This window comes from Daucus carota, chromosome 7 (genome assembly GCF_001625215.2).
Source record: "Daucus carota subsp. sativus chromosome 7, DH1 v3.0, whole genome shotgun sequence".
Lineage (NCBI taxonomy): Eukaryota > Viridiplantae > Streptophyta > Magnoliopsida > Apiales > Apiaceae > Daucus > Daucus carota.
Genome location: NC_030387.2, coordinates 39,853,506 through 39,877,303, shown reverse-complemented (window position 1 = coordinate 39,877,303; position 23,798 = coordinate 39,853,506). Strand labels below are relative to the sequence as shown.

At 34.0% G+C, this 23,798-nt stretch overlaps 1 protein-coding gene, 2 non-coding genes and 1 pseudogene across 3 annotated transcripts; 2 read left to right on the top strand and 2 right to left on the bottom strand.

The window, feature by feature from the left end:
- Positions 1–5,775: 5,775 nt before the first annotated feature.
- On the top strand, positions 5,776–6,271 carry LOC135148016 (probable galacturonosyltransferase-like 10; annotated as a pseudogene).
- Positions 6,272–10,211: 3,940 nt separating this feature from the next.
- On the bottom strand, positions 10,212–17,931 carry LOC108196712 (probable nucleoredoxin 1). The gene is made up of 5 exons (XM_017364118.2): positions 17,623–17,931; positions 17,037–17,227; positions 15,427–15,960; positions 14,783–15,286; positions 10,212–10,858 (listed from the first exon to the last, which is right to left on the bottom strand). The coding sequence occupies exons 1-5, from the start codon at positions 17,789–17,791 to the stop codon at positions 10,340–10,342; spliced, it is 1,917 nt and encodes a 638-aa protein (XP_017219607.2). The 5' UTR covers positions 17,792–17,931; the 3' UTR covers positions 10,212–10,339.
- Positions 17,932–18,747: 816 nt separating this feature from the next.
- On the top strand, positions 18,748–18,964 carry LOC135148134 (small nucleolar RNA U3). The gene has a single exon (XR_010286027.1). It is a non-coding gene; the product is annotated as a small nucleolar RNA U3 (small nucleolar RNA).
- A 2,473-nt stretch (positions 18,965–21,437) lies between these two features.
- Positions 21,438–21,555, bottom strand: LOC135148142 (U5 spliceosomal RNA). The gene has a single exon (XR_010286034.1). It is a non-coding gene; the product is annotated as a U5 spliceosomal RNA (small nuclear RNA).
- Between the last annotated feature and the right edge of the window lie 2,243 nt (positions 21,556–23,798).

Genomic DNA, 23,798 nt, shown 5'->3' with positions numbered 1-23,798 from the left:
CAACCGGATTTATCGTGTATTCTTTTTTTGTCAGGCGGATTTATAGTGTAATTAGCCAAAGCTAAGGGATGCACAATATAAAAAAGTTTAATTATATTCATCTAAAGCACTGATCTGTATTTTATTCTAAAATATTATATCTTCTATACTTTTTGTTATTATTTAAATTATTTTTTTATATATTTTAATTTTTACTTACAATTGATTGACTTATAACCAGTTTTTGACTAATTAATATCTTTAATTTACTAACTTGATTTTAACATATTCTAACCAATTTTAATTTAAAAAATAATAAATTTTAATTAATTGGAGACTTTTAAAATATTAATAAAAAAATATATTCCAATCTTTTTCTAACTGAGCAAATATTAACATCCCTTGATAATTTATACTCCCTCCGTCTCTTATTACTTTTCCTGTTTCTCTTCGGCACGTTTGCCAACACACATTTTTGATCTTTAATATCATTAATTTTGTATTGGTATTAAATATAAAACTTGTGAATACGAATCCAACAAGATCACTCACCATTATATTTAGTCTTATAGATTAGACGTTATTTAGTCTTATAGATTAGACGTAAATTAGTAATTTTTCTCATGTTATGAACAATACCGATATATGAAACGAGAAAAGAATAAAGGAAGGGAGGGAGTATTACTTTAAAGGTGGATGGTTGAAAAGGCTCCTCGGACAACCTGCTTGATACAAGTATACAAGACACTCAACAAGACACGAAGAATAATCAGAACGCCACTATAAACCAAATTCCAGGCAGTGGATACGGGACCCACATTTTATACTTTTATGATACTCCATTCAACGGGAGTTGACTTGCTTACTGTTAAAAGCTTACTCTAATCTTGATTTAATCTGAAAAGCTTTAAATTTTTCACTAGTGTCACAAATATGTTATCTTTTGTTCTCAAAATCTTTAAATTATTAATTTTAATTTTTATAATCTATTAAACATTTTTGAGGTATGCATTCTTATTATATGTACATGCAGCCTTTGCATGCATTGAAAATGTACATTAAGAATGATAAATATATTCTCCCTTCGTCCCGTTCTGTATACGTTATTATTTGACACGTTTTTTAAGACTCTTTTAAAGTATAGTTTTATAATGTTTTTTTTTAAATTTTTTTTGCCGGAATAAAATTTTGATGTTTAGATTTTTATTCGAAAAAGAATTTTTTTCTAATATGTTATGAAACTATATGTGCAAACAGTGAATGTATATTACTCACTAGGACGGAGGGAGTAGTGGGCGTTTGGGTGGAGCTTTTAAGCTCCGCTTCTGAACTTATAAGTTAGAAGCACTTATTCATATTGTTTGTGTAAAAAGTCGAGAAGAATTTATAAAAAGTTAAGAATCCTAAATTTTGTTTCATGACTTCTGCTTTTTCCCAAATACTTTCCCAAATATTTTAATCATTTATAAGCTTTAACTAATTTCCAACTTCTATTTCATTTTTTTTTACTTTAAGTAAGAAGAACCTATTTTAAGATCATCCAAACGTCCCATATATTGTATACATCAAACTGCTTCTTAAAGAATGCACAGAGCACATTATACCAAAATCACAAATTACACGTAACCTATTTTTATTGTGAATATTATCAAAAACAATTAGTAATATGCTAGTTGGAAAGATGTACAAAAAATTTAAATACGTGCACCTTTTTACAAAATCATAAAACTTCAAAGCGTATGAAAGAAATTGATAGATGAAAGATAAATGAGCCAGTATAGAAGAGTGAAAGGTTTGGACTTGCAAAAACATGTGACTTTGACAGTTTGAACTTGAAAAGCCTGCCTAGTTATGTGCTACTTCTTTGTACTTCCCACTTCCCAGCCGCCTTCTGCCTTGTGTGCTAAAATGTGTTTAGACATATTTGGTATGTAATCATGAGTATATCCTAAAATCAGGGTTATATGGACATACATATGTGCTTTTCCTGCATACTATTCTACATATTCTTCTTTTTGTGATAGACCGTGTATACTTTATACGTATAAGATTATAAAATATGCGTACATTATATATGTGTGTGTATTTATTCTTTTTTTTTCCTGCGTATTATCCGAAAAATCCCGTATATGCCTTGTGTGACGGACAGGTTTACGTAGTATAATCATAAAACCTAGGAATATAGTCAATACATATATGCTTTTTATGTATACTAAGTTTGGTATTTAAAATATCACAAGGCGTGTTCCAAATATTTTGTACATATTATTCAATAAATATTTATCATTTCTGATTGTTTGTATATAATTATATTAAGTCAAATGGATAAACTAAAACAAGCACACTAATAATATATATCCAAGAATGAACTCAGAAAAAACAAACGCAAGGTATAACATCCTGAAGAGTAAAAAAGTTATCATACACAAAGTAATTACATGCACAAAGCAATCATTTTGATCTACATGTTTCCATCAACGATTTTTTAATCACAACTAATCGACAACTTTCGAAGCGTATTGCGCTATTGATATACAAAAATATGTTCCAATCTTCTTCTGACAGAGCTAATTAAGATCCTCTAATATTTCATGTTGATAGTATTCGCCCTTTAAAACTCTAAAATAAGAAGAAGAAAAAAAGCTGCAAGGGCACCGTACAACTGTATCTTTCTTTGTTCACATAACAATTTCAAATTAATGCTCATAATGTAAAAAATGTTAATAATACGTCGTTATCATTCGTATGCAGGATACATTTTCTATAATTTCAAAGTTGTCTGGAGGAAAAGGCTCTTCGGAGATTAATACCAATCCTATATGCAGTGGATACGTGAATGGAGGTTTCCACTTTCCATGCACAACCAACATGTACACAGGAACCCACATTTTATACTTGTATGATACATTCAGAGCCAGTGGAGACTTGCAAGATATGATTAAAATATTACTCTAATACTGTATTGGTTATAAAAGTTTTAAATTTTTTATTAGTGTTAAAAATATTTTGTTTCTTAAATCGTTTTGTTCTCAAAATCTTTAATTATTTATATTAAATTTAAAATATATTAAAAATGTTCATTGTATCACTTTTATTTTACACACACACGTACATAGCTTGCATGCATCGAAAATATACATTAAAAATAGTAAAAAAAATAATAATATATTGCATATATATAACAAACTGCTTCTTAAATCATGCACATAATATAGCACTTCCTTCAAAAGGGTTGTTTACGTTCACTGTTCGTACACATTTTAAAACTCTTATAAAATATGATTTCATAACTTTTTCTTAAAATTTTCATTTGTTGAATAAAAGTTTAAATATCAAATTTTTATTCAAGAAATAAAAATAAAAATATATTATAGAACAGTACATTAAATAAGTCTTAAAAAACGTGCTGATAAATAATGTAAAAAAATATGAGCGGAGAGAGTGTGGGTAATATATGGTCATTGGAAGATGTTTTGTGAGACCAACCTGGTTCAGAGATACGATGTTGATCTTTTTTGCTCAACTTTAGCCGGTCCTCTGTAGCTGCACAAACCCAGACTTTCTGTTTTCACCCCCACAATATTTACCCGTTCATGCATGCAGCATTGTGATTTCACATAGATGAAAGATAAATGAAGTATAGAAGAGTGAAAGGTTTCACAGAAACAAAAACATGTGGCTTTGACAGTTTGGACTTAAAAAGCCTACCTAGTTATGTGCTAGTGCTATTTCTCTGTACTTCCTGGTTCCTAGCCGGCTTCTGCATTGTGTGGTAGAATTTGTACCTTTGATGTCTAGACCTTTCGAATTTCTACCTAGTTGTGTGCTAGCAAATTATATTTATACATATAATATCTCTCCAGGTCATAACTACCCTCCATGCATTTCCACCTATATATACATATATTCTTTCATACATACATGCACCACTTCCCTCATACACACACTACCTCCCTCAACTGACACACACTTGAGAGAGAGAGCTAGAGAGAGTTTGTTGAGAGCTGAGGAAAATGCAGAATCATGTGAAATGGTTGAGCAGCAAAATGTTATGTAGAAGTGAGTTATGTTATGTAGAAGGAAAACGTTATGTTGTTCGCGTGTTTTTAAATTAATTAATCAACTTATGAATTGTGTTTGTTGGGTGTAGAATCTAAGCTAGATGTGGTTAAGAGGCTTTGTGGTGGCAAGGGTGGTGGCAAGGGAGGGCTTTGTGGTGGCAAGGGAGGGCTTGCACCGGAGATGATTTCCAACAAGTAATTATTTTTTTCATGATATGCAGCTGATGTTTATTAGTTCTTGTGTTGAATTAAACATATGAATGTATATATTAGTAAATGTTAATAAGTTGGTGTATGATTTGCAACAAGTATAAAATGACTTTTCAGTATCCTATGTCTGTAGTTCGGTTTGTTCTTGATCTGTTTGGATATTTTCTGTCCAGGAGAAATGACTTTTGTGCAGCATAATTGGTTGCTTATTAAAACTATATGTTTTTAAACTATTGTAATCTGCAAAAATTACCATGTGTACTTTAGATGCAAAAAAAAAGAGTTGGAAGAAAATTGCTAAACAAACTCACACATAAACAAACACATTTATATTGTACATATTGTGGCCATTTCAGAATACATGCAGTTTTTGTATTTAAAGAATCTCTTGTATTCTAGCCTAGTATATAACCCTCCTCACTAGGTAACAAGAGGTCGAGGATTGTTTTAGTTTTCATAGAGACGTGTCAATTGTCATTTGTCTACCAAATTACATCCTAGAAGAAATAAGTATAATTTCTAGAAATGTTACCTGGCAACTCCCATGGATCAAACTTGTAAAGATTGACTTCTGGAATCACTTCAAGCTTAATTTCAAGTCCCTCTAGTTTCAGTTTCGGGTAATAGCCAACTAATTCCTCATCGGTAGGGTGAAACCTAATCCGGGTGGGAGTGATCCCCTTCCCGTCTTCCTTTTCGACTAAAACTACTATATATCTAGTGAAGAAGAAAGGACAAAAGAGAAGAATGTATAAACAAGTTTCCGAATGTTCCACCGGCCTTTCCTAAGTGCCGAGACTGCACCTACTGAAAATTTGAAAGATCCAAAAATAGAAACTTTTGCCAACACAAAACTTCTTTTCAAGAATTGCAGAGGATTTCAATACATTGCAATCTTTGTTCGACAGAATCATTGTACTGAAAAAATCCAGTGGTATTATAAATTTAACAATCCCCCACTCCTCCCCTTTAAATTATCTTCCAAATATCTAGACTCCCTGGATATTTGAAAAACAGGGAGATTTCCAGAAATTGGTTTGGACTTGCTACTACAAAACTGTGATTTTTTTATTTTTTATTTAAAAAAAAGGAGATTTTGCAGTCTAGGAAAGTGTATTGTATCAGGGTAGGATTTTAGTGGCCAAAGAACTATGACAAACTGAATTATGTATCTAGTGATTGTTCTGAGTGAAAGTGTATAGAGTGGAAACATGGGAGCTCAAGATGGTTTGTATAGAGGCAGAGAGCTATAAGGCTTTAATTCTGCATCGACGAGGTGGGCCTTACACTCTTGTTACACTGGTTAAGTGTCTAATTGCTTGGAAAGAATGGGGTATTGCCAATAATTAATGGTAGCCATGTTTACTTGCTTAGTAAGAATCAGGGTTTTCCAATAGTTGAGTGTCTTATGCTACGTGTATTTATTGATTTTAGCTCGAAAATAACTTTTAAATAACAGTACACATAATTATAAATCTCTATCAACCAAGTATGCAACAAGCTTTGCATTCATGAACAACTTGAGATGACCCTTGATTCACATTACTTGAGAGGCTCCATTGCTGCTATACACTCTGTTTTGAAGCACACTTCTTGCCCTGAAGAACACTCAAGTCAACTTTCCCATCTTTGCATTTCAAGGTGCATGTGTTTGATGAAATCATGTTAAAGGGCTCATCTCGTCTTCTATCAGAGAAGCTCTTGATAAGCCTTTGAACTATGCAAGGATTTACATAGTTGAGATGCTTGATCTTTGTGTTGGCCATGTGATTTACCTGGACTCTACCAGGGTCAAGAGTGATTGCAGCTCCTGAGTACTGCCATGTAGATTTCAAGAGCTACTTCACTGATGAGTTCTGGCAGGTCCCTGAATTTTCGCAGGTGTTTGAGGGGAAAAAGGCCTGTTTTTTAATACAGGAGTGATGGTGATGGAGTTGGACAAGTGGAGAAGAGGGGATTATAGCAAGAGAATTGATAAATGGATGGAGATACAGTAGGAGAGGAGGATTTTTAAAACTTAGTCGGTGTTTTTATATTTTTTTGCTTTTATATTCGTGCAATAATTAAGCAAATTATATTTTATACCTCCATATCATATCGATTTTGTAATTATTAATTATACATATATTTTCTTGACGGTTAGTGCTCCATTAGTAAATGTGCAGATTGTATTTTAGAAACTGCAATCAATTCTTTTTTCTTTTTATCAAATTCACCTTGGATATCATCTGCTTCTATTTGTGAAGTGTGCTAATGTAAACTTTTATAATAATAAAATGGACAATGACACAATGATGATTGAATCAGTTTCACGTTTCCTGTCATCCACACGGGCCAGAGCTCTTGGTAATTCTTCTTGGTCTAAAATATTATTCATGGAATATTTTGTGGTGTAATTTTTAATTGTTTCGGTTAAATTTATACAGTTCCATTGACTACTGGATCATGTTATGGACTTCACAGATCGGCTGCTTTGACGACCCAGTCTACATATTTACAGTACACAGAGAAGCCTATTTCTTTTATAATATGAATGACTCTTTCTAGTATCATACATGTGACTTATTTTTTATACCTTTAGATTGGATTTGGTAGATGTTTTATTTATTGAAAATAATATTAAGTTAAAATGAACTAATGTATCACTTTCTAATGTTTGTTTATACACACGTATATAGATCAACTTAATAATTAAACACTTTTAGAATTATTATATGTCGTATAGTATAATTGGTTTTAAAAGGTCATGTGTACATCGAGTTTTTTCATTCCATTGCTTATATTTTTCTAAATTATTTAAACTAATGAAATGCAGATTGTTTGAGACAAAAAAATTCATCCATAGTTCACTAGATGATGATAAGAGTGACAAACACTGTTTAATTTGTCATTCTTCCGAGATAAATTCTGTGAGTTCTTATTTTTCCTCATTTTCTTTCTGATCAAGTATTATTTGTTAAGAAGGTGTGTGAAAAGGTTTTGATAAAATATTGTAGGTCACTGGCCCTGTTAGTTTAGCATCTGTTGGTGCTAGGAATTTCCTCATGCACCAGACTTGTTTTAGTTGGTAAGATTCTAATTTCAATAAGTTAATAGGATAAAGTAATAACACTAAAATCATGAATTATATTTATGGAAAACAATATTTGAATATTTTATGATTTTTATATGTGAAGTTAACTAAGTAAGATAAAATGCATTTGACAGGTTATCTGCAAAGTGCTCTACAGGAGGAGTTTGTATTAACAAAATATTGTCTAAGCTGTTGGAGGAGCCGCATTGGTTTATTTGTCATATATGCGGGAAGGATAAAGCAATAGTTGTTTGTTTATCAACTTGGAATACTTACCATCTGCTTTGTGTTTCAAAATCTTTTCCTCAAAAACTCAACATGGTGTGTGTGTATAAGTATATATAATTTTGAACACTTACATATTCCAAATTATATTATTTGTGACTTGTTTGGAAATCTCTTTCACTTTGTTAGGTGAACTACACTTTATTATCTGATGCTTGGGATTTTTCCGAGGATGATGAATTACAGTTAGTAACCTGACTCTTGAACTATCTGCTATTTGGTGATTTCACTTAATCAGATTGCAATTTATGATATTTTTTCAGATTCTCCAAAGTCTTTTGGCAAAATGCGATGCGCGGTGTCTTTAGTAGTCAGAGAGATAACTCTTATGTAAGGCTACAGATCTCACATTTCATATAAATTGAAAGAAAAATCAAAAACAACAACTTATTTTGTAACCAATTATGTATTGTATGTATACAGGATTTGGATTATTTTCTTGAGCTGGAAGATAAGGCATGGTTAACTCCAACACCCTCGGCAAATTTAACTAGTATGTCTCGAATATAAAATGTTTTTGTTTGTGACTTAAGTTTATGGCATGTGGTGTGATGCATAATATTTCATCATTAACAAACATTGTTTCTGCATTTTTTTTCAATGTGTTAAGATATCTAAATTGCAAAGTTTATTGCATGTTTAGTAGCTGCATTCAATCATGACCGTGTCTGTGTTTTCAGCATGCCAAGTGCTAACTGGATTTCTTTAAAACTGACATCCCCTTGGCTGAAGGGCTTAAATTTTTTAGTAGTTTCGGTTCATATTAAAACATTAACAACAAATTAATTGAAACTCAGTACAACTGGTGGTGTTTATAAGCAACTTATAAATCGAAAGAATATATAATTTTAGATTATATAAGAAACTATAATTTTTTGATTATCACCGAAAGTATTCCGGTCAAATGGATGAGAACATTTTGTTCGTACTTTATATTGGGCCTTTCAGCGACAGCATGCAAGAACATTTAGCAGGCTTTAGAGTTTGGACCCATGGGCTCATCTATGTGTTGCCCAGTAACATGGCCTTTTTTGTTTAAGGCTCGTGGCTTTCATGTGAATTTTGGTCAAGTTCATCTCATTTACCGTAAATATATTGAATCCGAGCAAAGTCAAAAAGAAATAATATTAATAATTTGTACATTCAAGCTTATGTTTGATTTCATTTTATTAAACATAGTGCGTGTTACTGTTGCACACATGAATATATGGAACACATGGAGGATAGTATTTTTATACTTCTTTGACCCCTGAGGCCCTGACCCTGACCATCAGCCTACTAGTTCTCTTCGGCCCTTAGAGCAAGTCCAACACTATGCTAATAGATTTTCCAAAAATATTATAAAATAATATGTCTTAGTAATTTAGCACTAGATTTAGCACATGAGCTCCAATAGTTTTCACTATATTCATTCTCTATTATTATAATAATATTAAATTTAAACAACTTTGGTGTGGAGGAGAGAGGGAAATGATGTGGAGGAGAGAATGAAATGAATATTTTAATGATAAAAATAGTTTAGAAGTGGCTAGCATATTCTAAAAATAGGGAAGGGGAGGCTTGTGCTAGTGATTTAGCACATCACTAGCATAGTGTTGGAGTGCAATTTTATCCCATATTCCCTATTTTTGGATTTAAGACTTGATTTAGCACACCTATTAGACTTGCTCTTAGATATGTTACTCTAATTTTTAGCAAAATTATGGGCTACAAATTGAAATTACTTTCCACATAACTTACTGTTAGATTTTTAATTCTATTATCACTGCCTCTTATTTAAATTTGTAACGTCTTTTTGAACAGCCAGGAAAAAAGTACTGTTGTTGACATTTTATTATATCAAAGGCTACGGATTTGTTGTCCATGGCCTTTGGATAGGAGAGTTAGATGCAATGGGAAAGGGTGGGGTGATTTGTTTGAGAAATTATGTCAAAGCGGACATCAAGAAGGAGCCTCTTTACAATTATGTGGTGGGCAAAATCAGTGAGTTGCCTATAGATATCATCGAGGAGATGAAGACCTACTGGTTTGATAAGAATGGAAAAGTTTTGGACGGCAAATACTTGGAGTTTTGGATTCGGCAGACTCTCAGACATGGCGTGCAAGGTGGGGCTATAGTGTTAGAGGACTATTTTGGGATTATTTATAGATTGTGTCGGCCGTTGGTGGTGAAGAGATCTGGTGAGGATAGCCTGTTTCATAGACAAATGAAGTTAATACTTGCAAGGATCTGTACGAGGCTATTGTAAAGGGATTTGGTAAGAAGGTCGAGCTTGCGTTTGAGTTTGAGAAAGACACTGCGACTTATGTCCCACGCACTTTGTATTTACTATACGGAGAGGATGAGACCAAGATGGATTATCCATTTCCGTCTCACATTCCAGATGGCATTATTTTAAGTTTGTAGATGATAATTATAGTCATCTGAAAAAGCAACTCCTAATTGCATAAACTCCAGACTTTTGTTACTCTACCCTTTTATTTAACATCATGTCCTATACTCTGTTTGAATTTATACTCTTGTTCTTAATTCATTTTTTATTATAATTAGGTGATCCAGTACATTTCTTTGTTGTTGTTAACCAAAATTTAACGATAATTATTGTGGCATCAATATAATTGTGACTATAAATATGTAAGCTTCAAGTGATAAATAGGTGCAGGAGTGTATATAAATGAAGCCAAACTTTGTTGTGGTGTTGTGAAATTAGAAAGAGCTGGTCAAGCAAGCCTATATACAGGGTAAGTATGTATTTTTGTGGTATGGATTGATCAGCAGCCCCCAGTAAAAGTGATCCAGTTGCCGCCAGCCGTAAAGACGATTCATTCCATGAAAAGCCTCCTCTTGCATATTCCCAGCATAGAAGGGGAAATCAATGTGGTCGAAAGAAAGCTCTATTGATTTCCTCACAACTCTTCCATCTCCGTCAAAGGCGAGAATTGAAGATTCTTGACTATGCGAACAAGTACGTCCCGACTTCAAGTGACAATAACAACGATACAAACTAAGATCAGTGGGTAACAGCTCGGATGTCATTGATACAAACCATGTCATACATGCGATCTGCTCACTGTAGGGGGAGTTCTTTTTGCTATTGGTGATATATATTACTTCAAACTCATCCCTAGTATCCTTACAATCTAAATACCTCTCTTCCAACATGATTAGGAACTCAAGTTCCACTTGCAAAAAATAATCACCCTCAAAAAAGAGTATTATTTTCTTTCCAACAAGTTCAGAAAAGCGAACCTGCGATGAAGGACTAGTTAGCAACCAAGTAGAGATAAGTTTTAAGACCATAATATTGTATCAAGGATAAGATTAAGAGAATTCACATGTCTAAATCATATTGAGCATAGTTTTGAGGAATTGAGGAATAACAAGAACTTCAAGTGAACAACAACATACTCATACATCTTCATCTTATGATAGGCTTGTTATTGGGTACTCTAACATTTAATGAAGATAATAAAGACATAACATTCGTAAAATAACATTCATTAAGTGCAGAAGTTTGAGTTAGTTGCACTATACATCCCCAATAATCCAATATATCACCAATGACACTTCAACATGCTTGTACTAAGACCTTGCACTTAAGTTAAATAATGGGTTAAATATAAAATTGGTCACTAAAGTAAACACCGAATATCACTATCTTCACTGCCAGATACTCAAGTTCCGTTGATTTTTTTCTTCTAAATCAGAAGAGCCTGATGATATATGAAGAATTTGAAATCAGGGTTCAATCAATTTGGCGGTAATGAAATGACATGGTGGGGAACTCTAAGATGGTTTGACAAGGATAATATATGCTGATTGTCCATATGAGATTTGTAATTGTCAAAGTTTCTGTAAAGGTCTGCTTAAGAAATGTAATGAATGATTGTCCAAATGAATTGTCTGACGTAACTGCTGAAGCCTTACACTTCTCGTGGTTGTAACATGAGTAGTTAGACACTTAAACACCAGGTCAACAAAATCTGGATATGTAATATGTATAAGCAAGGACTCCATGTAATCTGTTTTAAAGTGGTCCATTATACAATTATCTGAAGTTGTCAATACACAGCAGCAAAAACCAGATTAGAACAAAATATAAGATGAAGTATTTTTAGAGCTCAGAACAAAACTAATATAAACTCTAAGCTGGTGAGGAGATCGCCAAAGTACAATTTCTACTTGTCCTTTCTCAGAGACTCCCATGTAAAAACAATACAACTAAAGACCAATATCAATACCCTTGCAGTTGGATTAAGTCTAGGGTAATGTAATATGCTGTTTATGACATTGCTGACGGAAGAGGTGAAGAAGCTTTATTGGATTTAGAGTTGGGTTTTCGCGATAAGAAACTTAGTAAGTTATGTTGGGATGAAAAGAAGTCTGTGAAAATTTATCTTTTCTTTTTTCACCAAGAACTAGAAAATATAATTTAGGCATATCCCACTTATGAAGCCTAACAATTATATTTGGGTTCCGATGCATGCACTCAATCCATATTTATGTCGAACATTATATTTTCTGCATATTTTTAGCTGGAAACTTCACAAATCCTCTATGTTGTCTAAAATTTTAATACCTTCATATTAGCAACATTCTTGTTTTGGACTAAATAATAATTTTTTACTAAATTATTTCTGCTTAAAGGCTTTGGGGTAGTTAAATGCGAAGAATTATTTCAGAGAGTTAATGATCAAAATCATCACTCGTTGCATCCAAATATACAGTGATTCACTCATTCGCAAAAGTGACTCATTTTATTCGTTAATTCAAAATCCCCAAGGAAAGCATCTGTCAGTGACTAAGTTGATACAAATTTTCAATTTCTGAATTACTAAGTTGATACAAAATCTTAGATCGGTGATTGAGGTGAGTCACTTTTATAATGAATGACTCACTTAATATATTTGAATGTGACAAGTGATTACTTTGATAATTAACCCTTATTTTCGGGGCCATTATACAGTAATCACGAGACAATGCACACTTGCTAAAAGGGTTTCATTATAATGTCGTCACCGTTCCATAATAATGTCGTCACCGTGAAAATATCTTCTCCACAGGAACTCATTTAAAGTACTCAAATCACTATATATCACTCTGTTAAATCCATAAAAAATATCTATATTAAAGTTGAATATGTTAAGGATAAACAAATACATATATATATTTTTAGGATCTAAATCTAAATACATGTTTTTTTGAGCCCATAGAACCCTTACCTTATTTCTAGTATTAGTTAGGGTTCTGCTGCAGAACTTCACATGCAAAAAAATGTCAATATCTATGTATTATATTTTAAAAATATTTTTAAACACACACAACGATGAAAAAACATGAAAAAAACATGTATTTAGATTTAGATCCTAAAAATCTATTTTCACGGTGACGATATTCTCTCTTGAGCGCGACCCTGTATATGTGTGTGTGTGTATCTATGTTCATGCTTTTTAATGTGCCTCTGTATATATATTATATACTTATAATTTTTTTTATTTTATGAGCCATGTAGAGTAGACTTCATCTTGTGACTATAATTCCGTTAAGGTTTTTGTTACTTTTCTTCCTAGAATTAATGGGGTGATATATATAGTACGTAATGTGTTTTGAATGGAGTCCTCGTGGAGATTGGATAGATGGATAAATTTCTTGACGAAAACGGGCACTATAATAATATAAAACCCTTGCTAAAAACATCACCAATCCTCTGTATTATCGGGTTTTATATCAAGTAACCACCGTTCTCAATAAAATATCTGACCTAGCTACCCGATATTCATGGGGACTCATTTTAAACACTTAAATTAGTATATAATCACTGCGTTAAATCTAGAAAAAATAATACTCCATTCATATTATATGTCTACTTTGAAAAAAATTACGCATATTAAAAAGTTCAAATCTTAATAACAAAATTGCATTGACCATATTAATTGAGTAGTTGTTTGTGGTATAGATTTAGTCTTGGAAATACAAATCAAAGATTAAATACTTGTATGTGGTGTATATTTTATCTTGTAAATACGAACTAACATTGAAAATACAAGTGGAAAAGTAATTTGAAATAAAATTTTTTTTCAAAAGCGGACATATAATATGAAACGGACAGAGTAACATATAACTTAGCGGAATTCTATTTACGAGATGATATGTACTACATGAGATGTGACTCATATAATAAATATAAATCACAATTATGCATTATGCATTTAGAGGTACGTTATACACATATATGAACATAGATAATATGTTTTTTTTTAATTTAATTTGTTCTTGTACTTGATTAGGTGAATGTTAAACCAAAATCCAAATTGCATATCTAAATTAATCTATTAGAAGAAAAAATCCCCAATTTTTTTCCTCCAAGATTTAACAAGAGTGATATGTATAGTGATTTGAGTGCTTCAAATGAGTTCCCGTGGAGATCGGGTAGCTAGAGAAGATATATTGACGAGAACAGTGGTCACTTTGATATAAAACCCCTATAATCATCAAAATAAATGTGCAAACAATGTATAATAAGCCAATCTAAACATTCTAAAGTAGCAGGAAAAGTGTGGGCAACCTAAAGTGTAACAGTCTAATATTAAAAGGATAATGGGTTTGGGGATGCAAACTGATTTTAGTTGAAAATTATATAAAGTGCAATGGTGATATTGTAGGCAATGTTATAGAGCACTGGCCTCAAAAAGAAACTACTGCCTTTTACCTTTGATACACTTGCAGACATGTGGTGTCTCTAGAAACAGTATTTGTATTATATCTCATCTCCTTCAAATTTTGATCCACTTGCAGACATATGGTTTCTCTAGAATCGGCATATTGTATTGTATCTTTATCTAAATATATAACCCCTATTCCCCTAACACAGTAACATGCAGACAAGTAACACATCTACGTGAGAATACGTCTGCCAAGGGTTATATACTAAATACATACCAATGCAAACCTAACAAATTTGTTGATTTGATGGCATTTTTAAGAGTTCAATATTATTTTATCACCAAAGGCATGTTGGTAAAATGTAAGATATAAGTCTCCACTATTTCCTCTAGTAACTTAAGTACTTAAAGAACAGGAACTGGTTATATGAATGAAAATGAACCGGAGGTCGAAGCTATCTAGACAAAGAAGAGATTTAAGACAAGATAATTAGACATCAAAAAAACTAACCTTTCTACCATCTTTTCCCCTAAATATAGTGTTCTGATCCCAGAGCATCTCCAGCTTTAGTTCCCTTACCTTTTCAGTGTCTAACTTAGCAGCTTGCTCACGAGTAAACGGGTACACTGAAAGCTTAAATTGATCAATAATGAGAGCACCCCAAGGTTCAATGTATCTCCCACGAGGCCCAACGATTACAAGTGTAGGAGATTTGGCATCAAGCGGATTAAAAGGATAACCAAGATAGCGCTCCAATTCCCTACATTTTAAATCTTTGAATGGAAGGGCCAACCAAGGCATAGTCTTAAATGTATTCCAAAAAGACTCTTCACTTGTACAATCATAAGTACTTATTGTATCATAAAGATAAATGAGCACAACCTCAAAAGAAGATTTATTTTGTCTGAATTCTTCGTACGCCATCTTAATACTTTCTGTATGCCAATTATCAGTAATACCCTCTTCAAAAAAATACAGTGCCACCACCTTTTCTTCAAGAGTATCAACAGGTACCTGTAAAGAAGAGCAGTAATAGATTATTTCTAAATCAGGATATCCTGAAATGAACAGGTATATCACAACTAGAGAGGAATATCAAATGTCAAACTTGTTATAATGTTGTCACAACTCTACATTATGATACCAAATGATACCTTATCTCTTGTGTTTGAGATGACATAATCACGTTTTGGAGAAGCCAAGAGTGACTTTATAGAGGGCTGCTGAACAGTTGCAGCAACTTGAGCTTTTAGAAATTTTATCCTTTCATCAGTGAAAGGATAACCCAAACCTCCATACTTATCAAATAAATCACAACTATCACTTTGCAGAACTATTCCACTTGAATCAATGACAAACGAGGTGCTAGGCTTCCTCAGTATGTCGAAACCAAATCTACCTGACAGACGTACTCTGGATGCAATATCCGAAAATGGTATTGCAGTCCATGGCATGAGAGAGAACACAGCTTCGAACTTTTCTGCAGAGCTTGTATGAGAATCACACGAAATTGAAAATATATCTTCCTCACTCCCATAAGCAACCAAGACAACCTCAAGACAGTGATCAGGCAGCAGATAAGTGTATGTTTCTACCAAGGATAATATGTACACTGATTCCAAAGGATCACTGTTTAATCGTACAAAATACAAAATTATAACCTTGCCTGCCAACTGTGCAGCCTTCACCTGCAAAAATCACAGCTTCTCACTTCTCCCCACTTGCTTATAATGTGTTTTTTGTGAGTGAAAAAAAACTCTCCTTTCCTGACATGGCTAATTGTTAAAGTAAAAGGAAGTAATGTTGTTTTCAGAACAGTGTCTTTTACCCATATCATTATATACTATTACCAAATATGTGGAAGAAGTATATAAATATGCATTTAGTATTTTATACTTTTGTATGGATGAAAAGAGAGACAGAGTGATGCAGATTGCGGAACATTCATGACTATTAGGAGAATTTTTCGGAATCATTTTTCCAACAGTTGGAGTTTTAAGTCGGAGTTACTAGAAGTTTCCAAGATTACAAGTCAAGTGAAGTATTAAGTTCGGTCTAAGGTGCAGTGCCAGAAGTTTCCGAGATTCTTAGTCTAAGTAATGTACTAAATGAAATCTGTGGTACTATGAACTATTAAATTCAGAAGTTGGCCAGTGGCAAAATGAATCCAGAGAATTCTTACTATATTCAAAAATGTTCCAAGAACCTGCTTCGAAATTAGGTCGATATTTAATTGGTACTCAAAATTTTGAACAATCGAAAATGCTGGCTTATGAATTAAAAATACCATCAAACATATAACATATTCATAAAGTACTTCATATCTTGAGGTTACAACAGTCATAAGCATATTTGAAGCATGTAATAGATTGTGGACCAATCCAAATTCTGAATGATTAAATATAACATTCCTGTGAGTGCATGTACGGTAAAGAGAAAATTTCACGAAATTTAGATATAATACTCTCTATTTAAGTTTAGTAGTCATTTTGGTCCAGGCTACATTAAATATTTCATAACATTGGGGACAATGAGGTTTGAACTCGATACCTATGCTCTGTTACAATATTATGTTATCAGCACCCCAGAAACATGGAGCTTTAAGAAAAGGGCTTAATTGGATATTAATATAATAATACAGTAGATTGTTTATGACCTTTAAAATAAGCATATTTGATTCACCACAGCCTTGCATGTTCACTGTGACATTCCAGAAACTTTTTCCTACTATATTCAGATAGAGATACAGACAAGATTAACATACCTGTTGATCGTCATTATATTTGACGAGGTAATCTCTGTTTTTGGTGAAAAGAAGGTCATGTAAATTAATCATGTCTCCCTTTCTTACAGGTTCAAGCTCTTCCCACAGGTGCTCATACCCCTTATTGGACAATAAATCAATATATCTTTTTGTTTTCTCCCCCGCTCCAGGGTACTTACCTTGAGGTTTTTCTGTCAAATTAGTAAATTTTAAATTAACTCTAAGCAAATTTATTTTTTTAAATTTTACCAAAAGGACTCGTCAAGAAACACAAATTTCCCGTTTTTAACAGGCAAATCATACAAAAAGATACTGTACTACCTTTACAAACAGGTTAAATTTTGTTATTTTCCGATCAAAGCTAAACAACTGAATACTAACAAAAAAGATAACAAATTTTCCCATACTAACCAAACATTCAATTAAAAAGATAAATCTTTAGCCATAGTATAGAATGATTCAATTAAAAAGATAAAATCTTTAGCCATACAAACCAACCATTCAATTAGAAAGATAAAATCTTTACAAGAAAGTTCAATCATATTCAAACAATCAATACATTATATAATACTTGCAAGTTTCTAACCTGGGACAGAGGAACACGGGGATGCTTGCAAATAAAAGTGAGTCCATCTCAAGTAGGTCAAGGGGATCGAAACAGCTTTGAAATAACATCTTGGAGATGCATACAAGTAGTATATGTTTGAAGCACAACTTTTTATACAACTCCTGCACAAAAAATTGCTCAGCCCCATTAATTTATACTACCCTATATGGCTATATGTCTACGCCCACAAAAAAAATTGAAGTAATTAGTTCAAAATCCTGCCCTCCAAGGCTCCAATTTCAACAGTCTGTTTAATTCATAAATCAGGGCCTAAATACAGTAATGCCTAAATTTAGGTCTGCCCTGTTTATTGGCCTATATCTTTTTGGTAATATAATAATAATTTTTTATTTTTTGTATATTTAGTTAATAATATAATAATAATTTTTTATCTTTTGTATATTTAGTTAATTAAATGATTGTATGTTAATATAATTATTAAATAGCTATAAATTAAATGTAATATATTTTACTTAAATAATTATATATAGTAAGTATGAAATATAATAAAATAATGAAAAAAGGATTAATTTTAGCCAGAAAAATGAATTAATGAACTTGTTAACAAATCTGTTTATAATTTTATTAAACCGAATTTTTATTATTATCACATTCGTCTTGTTTAGAAAGAGTCATATATAAAGGATTGCTAAGGCATATATTATTAGGAATGATACAAGGCATAGTCTACAGTAAATACCATGTTTCCAATTCCAAGTGTCCCTCTTTTGGCATCCATCACTACAATCAGGTGTAGAAAATATCATACTAAGCTTAAAAATCTCGCTCCAGTTACAGGCTCACGCCCAAGAGAGGAAAGTGATCGCTGCTCTGGTTTCAACCAGCCTAACTGGAGTGCCTTCCACATTATTGACCAGGACCACAAAGCCTTCGCTAAGTGACCATGAGCCAACTCTATACTTGAGATGGGCATGCCTGTGCATTACCCAGCAGAGCCCGACCCTCTGGACCAAGCCAAACTCCAACCAGCTTAAAGCTCTCGCTCGAGTTACCGGCTCACGCTACTAAGATATTAATGTCCCACATTAATATCTAACATAAAGCATATTGGCTATTTGATTTGATTGTTAAGGTATCTCAGCCATGACCATACTAGAACAGGATCATTTCTAGAGGTCATACATCTGTATCCTTGATTTCCAAGGAGGCAGGCGACCAGATCTGGTGGATGAAACCTGACTGCAAGGTCAGAGCGTGATTGGCAGTTCTCGATAGTCCAGTGCGACTGTCCTGAACTGTAGAGGATCGTTTCTGGCCAGTTAGTCCTGGCATGGTTGGCCTTGCAGTCGTCTGACAGACCCCTCCACTTTTTTAGGTTTTGCCTGTTCGAAACATACATATGCATTGTTCATGCACATCTGTTCTTATGTTGTCATTAATCTCTGATGCAATTATATGGAACTCACCGAGCTCTTAGGAACTGTCATGTCTGTTTCGTTCTGTGATTAATCTCCGGCTGCAAAACGCATGTCTAAGACATCCCATCTGGGATATCAGTCGCTCCCACTATGTTGCATTGCAGCTGCCACAGGGCGTAACATGCAGAAGTACACTCCCTCATCAGTTGCTCCGGCACTGTTGCATTGCAGCTGCCACAATGTTTCACTGCTAGAGCTCTTTTACTAGAGGTAGTTGGATTTTGATAGTTATAAAATGATCAATGTATTATTGGTAAATATATATTTCAATTCCAAGCTCAAACTTGAATCTGAGTAAAAAAATTATATTTGAACTTGTTTCATTGAAGGTATTTCTTATTTTTGCCTCATTTAGGTGTGCCAACGTATCAATGTAATAGATTCTAAATAATTAATTAGTTCAATTTACAAGAATAAGAAATATGATTTTGATCTATTGAACTGAAATTTTATTATTATCAGACTTATTTAGAAAATCATGTTTAAAATACACTCGTACTTATTGATAGCTTTTTCTAATTTAAATTCACAAACAATAAAGTATATAAAACGATCAAACTAGAATATAGTTTTTTTTTTTTGCCAGAATATAGTTTTTTATTAAGTTAAAAATTTCGAAATAGTAGATCACAAAAGTTATAAACAATCTGTAGTAACAACTAATTAAGTACATGATGTAGAAGCCAGAAGGTGATTGTATTGCCTCAGCTGTTTCTGCCAGCATTTTCCATTATTTGTCTACTGAAGACAGATAAAAGTATAGTTGCTGTTAGTCGCGCTTCCAACTCAAGTCCCTCCATGAAGGCATCAAAAATCAAACTAAGTCCATCACTCTCGATGACTTGTTTCTTGCCTTTGGAATGCTTTGATAGCTTCAGTATAGCTAGTAGTGTTAGTAGAGGTGGAACACTGCAGTATCTGTTAAAAATGCTTTGCCTTTCCCAAGTAAACGGACCTCATGAGCTGTCTCATCCTTGTTGATTCGTGCCATAGGTCAGTAACCTGATGCCCTCTTGCTTTTTTACAAGAGACACGTTAGCTGTAGAGCCCCTGAAATTTTAAGTAGCACAGTTTGATATAAAACAGATTACACTTATTTCTAATTTGCAAAAGTAACAACTCTCCAAAAAGAGGCGTATGCCACTGTGAGTGGCGAGCACACGGTATTCTTTAGTAGAAGGATTCTCCAAAACACAGTCCTTGTTCTTGAAACTGACCTCACCCCAAAAGGAGGCCAGTGCTGGATTGCAGAATACATATTTTTCGTGATCATGAAGGTCATAAGCAGAATCGTCAATATCATAAGGGTCATGACCAAAATCGAGGTTTTGATTGTCCAGACTCTGGAGGAACGAAATAAACTTTATAAGAAATATCGATATCAAGGGGGCGTTCGATGAAGAGACCAAAGGCGCGTAGAGGAGGGAGTGAATTATGCAGGAAGAGACCAAAGGCAGAAGAGGAGGGAGTGAATTTCGCAGGAGACGACTTGGTTTGACTCCGTAAGCCTACTGAGTAGTGAGTACTCGAGGAGTTGAACACAAAAGCCGCAATAGATTGAAATTCAACTATTTGGAGTCTGGGAAGACCAGAATCTTACAATGTACTTATAATTAATCTCATGCGATGCTATTGAATAGAATAATCAGATGAAACTTTCTTTCCATTTATCATCGCCATCTCTCTCGTGCAATGCTATTCAACAGGATGACAAGGTGAAACTTTCTTTGCCTCTCCCTCTCTCTCTCTCTCTTCTCCCCCTCCCTCTCTCCCTCTCTCCCTCTCTCTCTCTCTCTCTCTCTTCTCCCTCCCTCTCTCCTTCGGATAGATAATACCCAAGTACAAATGTGGATATCAGACCCCCTTGCGCCATGTTTGCAGAACTTCAGTAGCAAACACTAGAACGCGTTTTCTTTTATGTTCTTGGAAGAATGCTGTTACATTGAGCTTTGATTCTGAAGTTTCCCAAGGTTTACATTGAGCTTGATCTCCCATTGTATTACAAGCTTTGCGGAATGCCTCTAAACATTTCTAACTACTCATCCACTGTCAAGGTTCAGTCATTTCTTCACCTGTTACTCATCAATTGTCAAGTCATATGTTAGTTTTGATTTTTATTATTTCATACTCTTACTTCTCACATATTGAAGGACTAAGATCAATTTTTAAGGTCTCCATATTACTGTTAAGGTCTTTAAAGATCATCCACTCTTTCCAACTCCCACTCAGAACGCCAACTTTTTTCTTACTATGAACACATAAACTACAAACCATCAACGAAATTGAGCTAGAATTTTTCGCAAACCTTCTGACTATAATGTTCCACTCCTAAAAATTTGAGACTCGTATTGCAGGAGTTGCCCAAAATGAACAACTCTTCAAAAATAGGCGTATGCCACTATGGGTGGCGAGCGCACGGTATTTCTTTAGTAAAAGGCGAAAGAATAGTTCGCTTTGTGCTCACCACATGGCTGCGTGCTTCAAACAACAGGGGCTAGTGAATTCTTATAGCTGAGCGTCCGTCTGTGTTTATTAACCTTGCGATGTGGGTTTCTCTTGAGTTGTCATTTGACTAAGAATATTGTGTTTTATCAAATTAACTTTGTAAGATAAAAATTAGTCAGACTACTTGCTGAAATGAAAAACAAAGTTGTGCTACTTACTATAAAGAAAATTTAGAATAGATTTGGCGTGGAGCTGCGCGAACGCAGGCTCCACTTAGCACAAAATATGACATAGGCATATCTACCAATTGGGCAAGGAAGCCTCAAACCTAGGCCACGCCCTTATTGATCAGCCATCAACGCCACAAATTAGGACGTAGGCATATCTACCAATCGGGCAGACCATAGGCGAGTACCCATCCTCAGTGTAAGGAAGCCTCGGCCCTTATTGATCAGCCATCGACGCCAAGTGCGTGCCTTATACTGAAGGCTTGCATCTTCCTCTCATCTTATAGCTCCTCTCCATCCCCTACTCTCTCATTTTCTCGATGTGGGAGGAGAAACATACCAACAAAACTTAACTCTCACTTGGCCTGTGCTTTGGCATGCTATCTCCTCATCTCTGAGGTGACAATTTCATGTAACAATTCAATGCACCAAAGTACTAATTAAGAAGCTCTTGATAAATCATTGGAACTAGACATTTATTGAACTTTAGTGAGTGTTTGTGACGTTGAAATTGAGGTCGAAATCTTCCTACATTGTAAAATGCCGATAGTTTATGAAGAGTGTTGGAACTAGGTGAAAGTATTGTTTAGTTACTTATTATAAGTAGTACATGTGGCAGGACCCCCTGGATCAGGAAAAGGAACACAATCTCCGTTCATTAAGGACGAGTATTGCTTGTGCCACTTGGCTACTGGTGACATGCTGAGAGCAGCTGTGGCTGCTAAAACTCCTCTTGGCATCAAAGCCAAGGAAGCTATGGACAAGGTACTAAAAAGTTTAATGTATGGCTGCTGCATTTGTTTACTAATGAGGCATTTTTTTATTGTTTTTATTTTTTCCGCAGGGAGCACTTGTTTCTGATGAACTGGTTGTGGGGATAATTGAAGAAGCTTTCATGTCAAAAAGGATTTATTCTTGATGGGTTTCCGAGAACTGGTGGAATGTCTGTCCTCTGTCGAACCTCTTTGACACTTTCTCTAATGACCAAAATAGAATTTGCAGGCAAGGTTGCTCCTCTGAACATATTCAAGTGCATTAATTTTCTGAGAATGTGCTCTGCAACGATATAAGCATAAAAACAGGCCAAGTACTCAATGGTTACCCTATTATGTTATTTCACAACACTATTGCCAATTAAAAACCAACCAAGCTCATTCTCTTTCTGAAAATCAAGTTCATAGAAACCTCGCATTAAAAACCTCGCATTGCTTGCTTGCTTTAGATTTTGGATTCTATAAGGCTGCTTAATCTTCAGGAAAACAAGGTATTTCTGCTCCTGCTCAGCAACACTTCTAGCCTCATCTCGAATTGTTTAAATCACAGACAAATTTTCTAGAACTAAAACACCCAACTAGCCAAGGTTTCAATTGGATTCCTCCGTTTGAATACATGTCCGGATTAAATGCTTGTATAGATATCCAGATTAAGTGTGTTTAGATATCGAGATATTTAAAAGTTCTTTTCCCACCACTTCTTCTTTTTAATATAACAAGTTGAGAAGTGGAGAAATTTAGAAGCGTTTGAATCGTGAATATGAATGAAAATGAAAAGAGAGTGTAAGAAATGATTTACCCTCAAAGTTAGATTGTTATTCCCATTCCATCCACGAAACCTCAACACATGGATTTCAAGGTTATGACTCCTGTTAACCGAGCTCATTAATCCCATTTCATGCCACAAAACCTAACACGTGAATTTGAGATTTCGCTTATCGTTATTCAGATTCATTAACTTTGACTCCGATTAATCCGGACTCATTAACCATGAACTCATTTATCTCATTCCATGCTATAAAACCCAACACAGAGACCTGAGATGTCTTTGTAGTGTTATCGGTTGGGGTAAAAAACATACAAGTGAATTACGGAAAATAGGAAAGCAAGATACTAACCAAGAATATTTCACAATAATTGCAACTGCTGCAAAAACAAGTTCCCCCAACCCAAGTCATGATGTGTTGCTTTACTGTAAAATCCTCTCATTTAGAATTAAGGTGCACAAAAAAATAGCTTGAGGGCCAAAAAGATGGTTGTTGGTTTGAGTG